Source organism: Prinia subflava, chromosome Z (genome assembly GCF_021018805.1).
Source record: "Prinia subflava isolate CZ2003 ecotype Zambia chromosome Z, Cam_Psub_1.2, whole genome shotgun sequence".
NCBI lineage: Eukaryota > Metazoa > Chordata > Aves > Passeriformes > Cisticolidae > Prinia > Prinia subflava.
Window position 1 is genome coordinate 75,636,030 of NC_086283.1, and position 12,835 is coordinate 75,648,864.

At 39.9% G+C, this 12,835-nt stretch overlaps 2 protein-coding genes across 5 annotated transcripts in view; one reads left to right on the forward strand and one right to left on the reverse strand.

The window, feature by feature from the left end:
* The window catches only part of RIC1 (RIC1 homolog, RAB6A GEF complex partner 1), a 47,800-nt gene extending 41,422 nt beyond the window's left edge, over nucleotides 1-6,378 (reverse strand). For all 4 annotated transcript variants that reach the window (XM_063423666.1, XM_063423667.1, XM_063423665.1 and 1 more), the window contains exon 1: nucleotides 6,234-6,378. In XM_063423666.1, the coding sequence (XP_063279736.1) occupies nucleotides 6,234-6,374 (141 nt within the window). In that variant the 5' untranslated portion in view covers nucleotides 6,375-6,378. The remainder of the gene's footprint in view (nucleotides 1-6,233) is intronic.
* A 238-nt stretch (nucleotides 6,379-6,616) lies between these two features.
* The window catches only part of PLGRKT (plasminogen receptor with a C-terminal lysine), a 92,402-nt gene continuing 86,183 nt past the window's right edge, over nucleotides 6,617-12,835 (forward strand). The window contains exons 1-2 of the transcript XR_010083609.1: nucleotides 6,617-7,542; nucleotides 10,061-10,173. The gene's annotated coding sequence lies outside the window, so the exon portion shown is untranslated. Of the gene's footprint in view, nucleotides 7,543-10,060 lie in introns of the transcript that reaches the window.

The window sequence follows — 12,835 nt, forward strand, 5'->3', positions numbered from 1 at the left end:
GACAGCTCCATTAACAAAGCCACCTAAATTCAAACTACCTAAAAACTCACAGCTATTTCATTGTCAGTTGAACAATAAGAATCCCTCTGGACTTTCCACTGTGAATGACAAGCTCTGTATCAACATCTGGACAAAATATCTATGCAAACAATTAAAAAAAACTACAACACAAAACACCACAGCCAAACTCATGATGAAATAATCCCAAATTGTTAGTGTTCTACTTAATTCTACCTGACCTAACAGTGTAATTTTCCCACTTACCAAGTATTAGAAGCATAAGCCATGTCAGAACACTTACCCATACATAACGTGTTTTTTATTAAAAAATCTATTAAGGTATACAAACCCTGCAGCACATTCTCTCAGCAGCCTCATATATGGGAAATTACCAATTACCTTAACACAAGCATTCTACTATATTAGATGCAAATGCAAATCAAGCTGACATTTAAACACTTAACTAAGATGTCAATGTCTTTCTGCAAAGGCCCTCTTTAAAGAGGACAAGTAGCCTTGAACAGACTTGAACAACAGCCCTCCCATGAGAAAGTGCCCGAATTGAGATGTTTACAGAGTGTCACAGAAAGTTATATATTACCAAACTGAAAAGAGGTGGAAACACTTGACAGAATATAAAATAATTTAAAAAATAGTTTCCTTGAAACAGGTTCTCTAGTTTGACTGCAGGTTAATGACAAACTGTGCATATTGTTGATTTTACAAGTAGGTCAGTAAATGCAATAGAAAACTACTGGACTAAGACTGAAAAGTAAACACATGACCTGACAGCACATATGCAACATGGTCTTATGTACGGGTTTGGGTTTCTTGATGTAACATTAATTCAAGAACCTGCATGGCTGTGGATAATTGTTAAAACCGAATATTCTCATCCCCTGATCATATATTATTCTACACATCAAAAATCCATCTCATGGAAGATAAAGAAGCAATTTCTTTGACAAAAACAAATTTATGTTTAATTTCATACGCCAAATCCTTCAAGGCTTCATTAGGCTGTAGGCATAAGACAAAAACCAAAAATGCTCTTCAGATGAGCTTATGATCTAAGTGACAAAGATAAGGCTGGGAGAAAACTGAACAAAACAGAACACAGGTCTGGTGACACTGTGCACTTCATTTTGTCACTATAAGGTCTGTGCTTCACTTTAAAGGCTGAAGCTCTGTAAAATTACAATCTAATAAAACAGAAAGGTTATACAGAGAAAAGCAAGCAAGGAACAGAAAAATTCAGGTAAACCGACCACAAAAGGCCATTCTGTCAGTAACAGAGATATCAGGTGGCAACAAATGAATTTCTAAAAGCAAGGTTAATTATAAATCCACAACTCCTTTAATTAAATTTTGAAAGTGTTTGGAAAGCTTAGAATCAACAGCGTATCCACCCAACAGAGCTGACACAGCTTCCAGTCGTGTGCTTCACAGCTACTGTGAAACAATTCAGAAAACCGAAGTGCAGAATTGTCAACCACTACCTCTCCCAAGTGAAAGTCTTCAGTTAACCGACTGTTCAAAAACACTGCTAAAAAGCAAAGGCATATTCTATACATCTTTGGTTTTCTGTTAAGTACAACTAACTGGACACTGAAAAGTCATACCTGAGAATGTGTTTTCCCTTCATGAACGTAATTATGATACAGCTTTCAGGATCATCTATTTTGTGGAGAGACATCTGTTTTATACAGGAGAAACTGATAGCCTGTAAGTCCTTGAATAACCACATGACAATTTTGGATTTACTTAGATAAATTCATCAATGTAACACTTGTTTCATTATGTAATCACAAATGTATCTTTTTAACAGAAGCAACAGCACAACTGTTACTGTTACTGACAAATAAGAAGAAATGGCCTTCTCAGACAAGAGTCTAAAGGGCATAAATAAGAGATCAGTATTTCAGGGGTCAAACTACTAAGGAAGAAACCACAGCAGAAGCAGTGGGATACCTTAACTTACACTGATGTTATCTGTATAATATTGGTCACAATACACAGCCAACACAACCACTTATATCAAGACATCTGTTCCCATTCTGCAATCAAATTCTAGATAAAAGGCCTCCAGATGTTGTATCCAATTCCATTAAGAAAAAGCCATGCACAAGAATTCTGTAAATTATTCTGCTTACAGTTCTGAGATGAAAATATAATCTTAAAAGCACAGTGAAAGCATTTCTTTTTAACAGTCCTTGTAAGTAAAAAAAAAAAAAAAAAAAAAAAAAGACTACAGAAACAACTAACAACTGCAGGTAATCTCAATGTATTCATTCATATATCTTACGAACTCTATGCACTGTGTCACAAGTAACTCCTTTTATAGTGTAGCAAAATTCCAGGTTACAGAAATAATTTCCCCAAAAGAAACCCACTGCCCTGTTTTGTCCTATTGTATGCTTAGATTTAAAGCACACATTGACTCCAATAGGGCAACAGCTAGAGACTGAAGAGCACATATGAGAGAGCTGTGAGAGATGTCTGGATATCAACTTACTCAGCATTTAAAACGTATATCAACTATTTGACAGTCTAGGATTCTGACATGCATGCCTTCCCAAAAGCTTATTTTAGTTCATTCAGCTGTTCTGACTCAGTATCAGATCATTAGAAAAAACAAAACAAAACAAAACCACAAGTTTAAATAACAAGAGTAAATATAAATAATCTGAGAAGCATATAGGTAATCAAGAATTCTCCTCTGAATGAGCAGATGGGACAAGCTACTCTTAGCTTCAAAGGGCTCACAAAACTGGATTGTACTGATCAAGTCATAGCAGATAGTCCCAACAACCTACAGGAGTTTTCATTAAATATTCAAGGCCAGTACTTATTCCAGTCATTGTCACAAGTCTGTTAATACTAAAGAAGGGAACACTGAAACATATTTATATGTCAGCAGACTTGCTGCACACAACTCACTTGTCAAGGGTTAGGCAGGGAACTCTACTCGTCTATGGCACCTTCTTCCTTTGTTGCATTACCTCATCCCTTAATACCTAGAGCCCTATGTGTGAATTTCTAGAATTCAAGCGATAACTAAACCAATTTAAAATTAAAGCCACAACTATCAAAGGAATAACACTTCTGAAGGGCCAACTACAATGTTCCTTTGATCCTTTCATCAACTGCATAGACTTCCATTTGTTCATTAAGCTTAACAGCCCTCTAAAAAGACATCACTAGTCCACCATAAGCTCCATTAAAATAGAGGTGCAAGCAGTAAAGATCATGACACAAGGGACTGCAAAGCTGCACTGTGAAACATCAGCTTCAGTTCCCAAGTCAATCCATTAAACAGCAATTATCTCATTATAGCATTTCAGAAAGGTTCTATCATTCATTGACCTTTTTCATTGCAAGCATCCAAGTAATTAAAAGTACCTGAATGAAAATGTTTCACAAGCTTTTCCATGCTATGAATGAAAACAGTTACACCAGCTCTTAAGTGTCAAAGAATTACCTATGGTATATAGACCTAAAACTTCTGATTTAAGGAAAATGCTTGGAGCAGAGGTCTCCACAGTGGGGTTTATTTAACAGAATCCAGTGGGGAGCAAGAAAGGATTTTTCATAGCACTAAAAAATAAAATAAAGTAAAAATTTTAAAATATGTTCATTTTGGTGTTACCTCATTCTTTTTTGTTCCATTTAAAACTCTGGAACAGGCAGCCAAGAGACATGGTTGATGCCCAGTCTGCTAGAGTATAAGTGCATTTGAATAATGTTCTTAATAATATGATTTAACTTCTAGTTGACCAGAATTGGTCAGGCCTACAAGTGACCCATGTAGGCCCCTTCTCAACAGTCGAAATAAAATTAGACTATGTTGTGTATGCTTGAAAATGTGTGTACTAGTACAGTAGCAAATGTATATAATTCATAAATAAATGTCAACATATCGGGGGGCTGTGCCCAACAACCTTTCACCAATACTGCTGTATGATCAAAATCATTCCTCTGAGTGGTCTTCTCTATCCACAGTCCAATCTCTCCTAACATGTAAAACACTAGCAGAATTCTATTTTGTTCTTCTCAACACCAGTTACCTGGTTTTGAGTCTTAATACCTATATTGACTCCAAAATAGGAAACAATCCAGATTTTGGGAGCAACTTTCCTTAGTCCCACTAGTTCTTAGCACACAGTAAGGAAATTTAAATATTACTATGTCACCTTAAAAATACACATACTGAATTGTAAACTCACACATCTGGAAGCATTTCAAAGAGCCCTGTTTTTGAAAATTTCAAAACAGAACTTTCGGAGTCTCATCACCTCATTCTTAAATGAAACGTTTGATACATACCTGAGATAGCAGCAAGTCTTAACAAGAATACCAGCCTGAAAGTTTTTCTGCGACAAGAAATCAAGTTAGTGCAACCTGACTAGAATTTATCCTTGTTTCAAAGACTATACTTCTGACAAATGAAAACATTTTCTAGAATGCAGTAGCTTTATTTTATCAAAGTTCAAACACATGATTTTAAGATTCACCTTCAAAAACAAACAAGAAACTGAAAAAAAGAAAAGCCTGGGTGGAAAAAAAAACAACAAACCACATTCAGGACCCCATCTATAGACATAAAAATAATGCAAGAAATTCCCTTTAAAAATTACCTTGACCAAAACCTTAATTCTTCCAGTTTTTTGTTAACAGCCAGTTGTCCACAGAGGCCATGAGACTGTAACACATTTTTCAGTTTAAGATCAGTGAGCAGTCAGGTCTGGCAAAGCTGGCACCTTCTTTCCTCAAAAACACCCACTTCAAACTGAATCAAAGTCTATTTTAAAAATGTTAATGACCTCTGAGTTTAGTCAACTCTTCTGCACTTAGTGAATTCCTTTAGAGCTCTGTTTGTAGCCAGTCACACAATGTTTAACATTTCCAAACAAGTCCAAGCGTGCAAGCTAAAGAACCTCGTCCTTGAGAACAGGCCATAAAGTAAACTACTTTCTAGACAACAGGGCACATCTTGTGAACCATTTCTTGAGTCTGTTGTTTTCTGCGTCTTTCCATGGAGAAGATCAGCTTTGCTGTGTTGACAGACTACAACTACAGGTTCAGCAACTAGCAAAAGCTAAAAAGTGTACACTATATACACTGTGTGCCACAAACCTAAGAAAACAGAGGCCAGATGATGATGTTCACACAGCAAAGTTACTGAGCTGATTATGTGCTAGCTGGACACCTGTCTAGGTTCAGGAAACAGCACCAGCACCCCAGCCAGGAACTACTGAACTGCCTTACTGAGCACAGTAAAATGTGATGATCTGCATAATAAAATGTGAAATCTCTGCATAACTTAGAACGAGATTTTAAGGCTATGACTGTCATTAGACATATTTTACTATCAGCTTTTTAAAACTGGATTGTTGGTTTTCTCTGGTAATCTGAGATGAACTCTATAAACCACCTGGATCTAGAGATATTTATAGACAGATTTAGGGTCTAATCTAGGCAGTACTTAAAAGGATCCAGCACCAAAATTTAAAGTCAGTATCACACTGATGTGAAGTCACTTCACTGATGTGAAGTCAGATGCACTGACTGCATCAAATCAAACTGACAAACGGCATTTTTGCTACTAATACAATGTGAATTAAAAGCACGACGCTTAATGTCAATTATTCACACAGTTTCTAACCAGATATAGCTAGACCAGCACCTTCTATGCAAAAGTCATAATTAGTCTTCATTTGAAGCCACACAACTTTCAAACTTTCCATAAAAAGAAAAGTTTGTGAACTTCTGTGTTACAACATTCGGGTAGTGATAGCACTTGTTCTGTGTTTTACGAAGACTATTTCATATCTTCTATATTCATATGTTTCCTTATATAAAACACAGAAAACACAAAGGTAAAAAACACGAAGCATATATGAAAAAAACCCCACACAGCTACAGCTACAAATACTCCTTATGTTAAGCACAATCAGGATGTACAGTCTGAAAAAATCGCTTGGAAGTCTCATCTTTTAGGAAAAACCAGTGTTAAATGCAAGCAGATTGATGTTGCATATTTTCTTAAGACTATATATCGCTATCTCTAAATATCGTGAGTAACCGCTCAGTTTCACAAACACTGGAATATCCTGTAAAGTTAGCATCAAATTCTACAATCCCTTCCGGAAGAAGAAAAAAGATTAGCAGACGACAACTCTTTTCAGCTGGGAGAGCAGGGTCCGAGAGCTTATAAAACGACGAATACTCACTCTGCAGTACCAGATGCTTAGCTGAGATGGGAACAAAACTGCGAAGAAAGCTCTCTGGGGATCCGTCTGGATGTGAAGCGGTTGCTCCAGGGACTCCAGAGGACACAGGAGCCTCTTGGGCCAGCCGCTGAGGAAATACATGACTGAAGATTTCCAGAGGAGCTGGCGCTCTGCCTGCTCTAGCCTAGGCGGGGGGACAGCGGGGGCATCAGCGGAAGGAGAGATACAGCGTTCGCGGCATACCACGCATAATCACCGGCACGCCGAAGGGACCCCTGGGCTCAGCACCACTGGGGACGGGAGCCTGACGCCTCCCCGGCGCTGGGGCCGCCGCCGCTGGTGCGGGGACGAGCGAGCGCCGCAGCCGCCGGGGGCGGAGGCGGATGCGGCTGGGCAAGGGCCGGGCGGCCTGCGGGAGGCGGCGGCGAGGGGGACGCGGCCGGGCGGTCACTGCTCCGAGCGAGCGCCGGGGCGCTGCGGCGGCGGCAGCGGCGGCTCCGCCCTCCCGCGGGTGTTTTGCCCGCCCGCACTCCGGATCGGTGCTGTCGCTGTCGCCGAGGCCCCCGCCGCCATCTCCTCCCCCTTCCGCTTCCGCTCCTCTTCCTCCTCCTCCTTCTTCCGCTCCTCCTCTTTCTTCGGATCCTCCCTCTCCGTCTTCTCTTCCTCTTGCTTTTCCTTTTCCTCTTCTTTCCGCTCCTCCGTCTCCTTCTCCTCCTCGTCTCCCTCCTCCCCCGCCCCTCGCTCCGGTGTCCGAGGCCCCGAGGGGCGGTGGCGGCACGGGGAGGGCGGGGCCGGGGCGGGGCCACAGCGAAGCCCGAGCGAACGGAAGTGACGTCATACACTATACGTCACGGGTCCGGGCGGAAAAGGCGCGCCCGGCGTCAGGGCTGAGAGGGTGCGGAGGAGTGTGGGGTGCAGGGGCGAAAGGGAGGGGGAAGGAAGCGGAGCGGCGGACGTAGGACCAGAGCCGGGAGTGGCAGGACAACGAGAGTAGATTAAAACTTAAAGGGAATGGGTTTAGAGTAGATCTGGGGAAGAAGTTTTGTGCTGTGAGGGGGATGATGCTCTGGCACAGGCCGCCCCGAGAAGCTGTGGATGCCCATCCCTGGAAGTGTGCAAGGCCAGGTTGAATGGGACTCTGAGCAACCTGGCTTAGTGGAAGGTGTCCCTGCCCATGGCAAGGGGCTTGGAACTAGACCTTTCAAGTTCTTCTAACCCAGGCCATTTTATGGTTCTGCGATGAAATCCGTGAGAGAGCCTTGTGAATCTCCGGTGTGAATATTGCCACTGAGCTGGTTTTGGGGACAAGGTGAGGCCTGGTTGCTCACATAGTGAGTGTTCTGCATCTTGGGTTTGGCATCTGGCTTCTGACAGGTGCTACCACAAACGCTGATGATCGAGGATCCACACTGAGTTATTTTTATCCAAGACCTGTTTGTTAATCTTGTTTCTATCATTGCCCAAATGCTTTTGTTCACACACTGTGGAGAGTGCAGGAGTGTGTGGTGTGAAGGATAAAAAGTCGAAACTGAAGCTGTAGCTTTAGAGGTAGTAAATAAGGCTTGTTAGTCTTTTTATGTAACTGGAAAATAAAAGGAAATAGAACTAAATGTAAAATCTCCATGCCATTGCAAGGGCAGTGACTCTGGTGGAAAGAAATAGTTATTGGTAGAAATAATCAAAAGAGTTTTATGAACTAGTCCCCTCGCACTGCCTGTTAGAGGAGTTCGTCTGGACTGAGCTGTCTGGTAACAGGTCTCACTGCATACAAATTACCCAGTGATCTTCAAAGAACATAGGTTATCCACACACCTAAGGCCTTCTCTCTCCCAGCAGCTTTCTGGTTTTGTTACCATATGAATTTTCTTTACCATATGAATACCGTTTTCCAGCTGAAATATTTTCATCTGAACACGAGCACACAAAGTAAAGTGAGTTAAAAGGACACATATATTAGAATCCTGACAAAACCATAATATAACTTGGAAAAAATAGTAATAAGGGATCAAAATGCCCAGATGTTTAATATCTCAGGCATTTAACTGGGTGAGTTGGAAATGCCTTAAAATCAAATTCACCACTCTCAAATATATGCCAACTAGTGCTTTATGCTACAAATACCCTCCTTGCTTTAGTCTTTTCTCTGAGTCTTTTCTCATCTGTGTATTTAACTGCTAGCCTTCTAAATTAGGAAATGGAAATTATGCTAGGAGTGTAATGGCATTTCATTTTACTGACTCTCCTATTCCTCAGTTTATTAAATAAATGGTACAAAATATACACTGAAGTTACAACTATAGAATCATCCTTTTTCTGGATTAATTGCATTTAGCCAAGTTCATTTTACTTGAAAGTAAGGAGAAATTTGTCAAAGAAATTCCATGAAACAGTTAGTAAGAGACCTGCATATTTTTCTTACTTGTTTGTAGCTTCCTTAATGCTGCAGCATCGTAGCATGTTTGTGTAAGAAGCAAACATACTTCCAGATCATGCTGTTCATGCATGTGGACCAATGCAAGGTTGGTTGTGTGCTGAGGCCAGCATTAATGAAGGAAACAGCTACTGCTTTTAATAGCAGCTACATGATAGGATTTTGTGGTAACTGTACATTGTGCAAAAAGTAGAGACTGAAGCCTTGCAGTTTTTGGATTGAAGCTATTGTTCTTTTCTCTGTGGAGGGACAGGAGGCATATATTTGAAATGATAAATAATGATGATGGCAGTATGTTGTTAAAAGTGTGACTGCTGAAATCCTCACACCAGTAATACAAATATGATCCAAAGTATGTAATGGTTTTGGTACATTTTTGTTCTGAATCAAGAAAAAATCTAGATGCCTAGAATGGTAAATCAGTAGTGATAGACTTTTTCTAATAATCGGCTGTTTGTACTTGACTAGAAAAGCATTTCTGAATGTTGTGGTATGGTAATGTAACTCATAATACTCTAGGATGCAAAAATTGTGTAGAAATTAAATGCATGCTGTGGACCAAGCTCAGAGAATTTCTTGATCAGCTCTGGCAGGGGCTACCAAGGCACAATTATAGGAGATAGTGGCAACACTGTGATAACAAAGCTCAACAGAATTGTGAAAGCCCTTTATGCACAAGGGTCCACTTGTCCGTTGTCATCAACTTCACCAACTTGAAAATAAGTCTTGATGGCAGCTGCCTATTCAGTGACAGTCGTGTTGTTTTGGAAACCACACTCCTGACATGGTTGCGTCCTGGAAAGGAAGAGCTAATGCAGAGCTGCAGGAACGTCCAGGGACATTGAAATGTCATAAGCCTAGGAACATAAAATTGAGTATTAGCAGGCTAGTGAAAGGGAGGAGGAGACACTGCTGGTGGCAAAGCAGGTCTGGAATGAAAATGTTGGGTACAACAAGGGTAGCGTTTCTGTGTAGTTGCCTCTGTTAAGATTCGTGGTATTGATGTGCAGCTGTTGTCCTGAGCTGTCCTTTAGATTGTGCAGCTATCTCTTCATCTAATGTGTCTGCAGCTCTTGCATGAACAGTGACAGTGTCAGTTCCTGCATGTTGAATTTAAAAAGATCAATTACTCTCCTCCCCACTATTGTCACTACTAGCAATATAGCTCAAAGTAAAAGAAGAAAACTCACAGAAAGACTGTTAGTGAGGCATGATCAGAGTCAGTGTCATAAAGTTTTTGCCATGCTGCTTACACGTGCAGGCATTGTGTCATATAAAACACAGAAAGGGAGTGACAGGGAGTGAGCATCTGTGTTATGTACATAAAAATATCTTCATTAAGTCATCTTTACTGTGTAAAAGTGGTTATGGAACAAATGAGTCTTTTACCTTGCAGCTTTCTGCTGATGAAGAGTGAAGATTGCCATATATTAGCCTGTTATTTAGACTGCCCATGTTGTTGGTCATCCACTGATCCACAAAATGAACATTTACACTGAGAACAGTTCCAGATAAACAGGACATGGTAGGACAAATATTCAAATCATTTTCCCACAGACCATCCACAGAGGTGTTCTCAGAGGGTGAATTATAATGGTTGTTACCGTCCTTAAAGATGAAATCTAAAGAAGCATTGAAATAATATCAGATTTTTTTAAAAAACCCAAATACTCCAAAACCAACCCAGTAAAAGGGAAGTGATTTCTTGTAACACCACAAGAAAATCTTACATATTTTACAAGTAAAAGGAAAAAAACAAACAAACAGTGGATCAGATGCTGCAGCTAGTCAGTTGCAATTAGTAAAGGGGAAAATCACTCTTGATTATTTCAGACAATTTCTGAATTCAGCCAAGAGAGCTGAAAGGAGTATTTTCTTGAAGAGACTGTTAGGAAGAAGGGGAAGAAGAGTTTATTATATTGTTACTACTCAATACAGCAATTTGTGCTTCGGTACAGTAGATGGCCTGAAGTACTGGGAAGAACCAATAATTCTGGAGTGGAGTACTGTCGGAGTCCATGTTTTCATGGATCCTCCACAGAGAGTGAAAAGTGCAGAGATAGAATTAAAGCCTTTAGAAAAATTGGAATATATAAAAGCTTTAAATGCATAAAGTAGAAATCTAACCCTTAGCTTTAAGCTTTACATGCCCTAAGTCCTAGTTCAGTGTAGAAGGACACAGCTTCAGGCCTAGTGATAGAGTAAAGACATAACAAAAATAGGGTAGATTGTTGCTTGTAACTCGTATAAACTTAAAGACATAACAAAAATAGGGTAGACTGCTGTTTGTAACTCGTATAAACTTAAAGACATAACAAAAATAGGGTAGACTGCTGTTTGTAACTCGTATAGACTTTATGCAGAGAAGATAGAGTTTTTCATATATGATAGGATAGAGGTTTTTTACAATAACAAGATAGAACTTCAGGCTAGCAAGATAGTGTTTTGCGTTAATAGATATGTTAAGTGCGTAGGTTCTGATACTGTTTTTCGTAATTTTACGAACTTTGGAATTGTACCTAGATTGGTTAGTGTGTAGATAAGAAATATGAATATGCATTTTGCAATTTGGGATAAAAAGCCTCAGGGTTGGAGGTAGAGGCATCGATTGATTGATCAATCCGATCTATCGATCCAACCTCCACCTCCTGCAGCCTGAGGAAGGAGCCTTGCCAGGGAGCCGAATGGGATTCTAAAGGTATCATCTAAAGGTAGCCTGGGATCTGGGCCCTGGGGTCCCGTCCCTTCCTCCTGCGAGGGTTCGGGACCCCAGGGATCCTCCCTGGCCCCTGCGATCCCGTCCCTTCCCTTTTCCCCTGCGGCGTTTGCCCCGGAACTCTGTTCGGGGCTGCTGGGGAGTCTGTGAGGGTTTCTGTCTCTGCAACCGGGAACTGCAAGGGTTTGGGACCCCGGGACCCTTCCTCGTCCCTGTGACCCTGCTTTCGGGGTCCCTTTTGTTACTACGATCCCTGTGGCTGAGATTCCTGTCTGAAATTTGTGATCGATTCCTCTCTGTTAGTGTGATTCCAGCGATTGAAAATGCAGACAGTAATAAGAGGTTGCTTTACCCTGAGGCTGTGAATTATATGCTCTGTCTATAGTTTTATTAGAGCTTTGTTTGTTAGGAATTCAGTGCTTTGTTTGCTGTTTCATTAGAACTCTGTGTGTTAAGATTTCTATGCTTTAGTTATTGTCTTGTTCAGACTTTCTTTGCCTAGGTTTGTAACTGGTTGTAGAATAAGGCCGCTCTTAGAACTCTCTGCCTTCAGATATGTGCTTTTGTATGAATAAATTACTCTATTTAGAAATCAAGATGTGGTGAGATCTTTAGAGACTTTATACCCGTACCCAGCCTAGGCAGAGTACAGAACAGTTCTTAGTCCTAATGTTTAGGTTTACATTCTGACAACTTTTCAAAGTTGTTTACTATACCCAGCTACCTTTGAATACAGTAAAAAGCTAACTTTGAGCTAAGAAAGTACAAGTAATAAAATTAATTAGATAAATTCTACATGATTTTTCTAACAATCAATGGTCAAAATGGTCAAAAATTTATTTGACAATAATTTTTACCATTTGATAATTTATAAATTAATGCAATATAATAATGATTGGTTTCAGATCATTCTCTGATTATATGTAATGTACTGCCATCCATTTTGTCATGTATTTTGCACACATCACATGATACCATTTCAGTTTTTGACTGAACAACTTATGTGACCAGCAGTATAAACCAGTAATGTTAGAACCCAGTTTCCTGAGTTCTTCAGTAATGTGTTGCAATAATCTTTTGTTTGGGTTTTTTTTCCAGTGACAAACCAAACTGACAAAATTTTATTCTAAAATTCTCAGATGTGTATATTATTGAAAAGTGGCTTTCACCAAGCATTCAAGAACCCAAGGCTAAAATTTGCAAGTTTACTAGTGAATTTTAGAGTGGATAAAGTTGTGGTTATGATTTAGTTAGGTTAGAAATCAAATCAATTTAGGCCAAAAATACTTTTGTTTACTTATCGAAAAATGTAAAAATGGGAAAATGTAAAGGAAAATCATGACAGAGCTCATTCTATTCATTAACAGCCATACCAATATATAAAGCCAGATAAAAAGGGAGACAGGTATTTAAGAGTTTTGGAATGCCAAAGCCATGGTTTATCAAATCTAACAT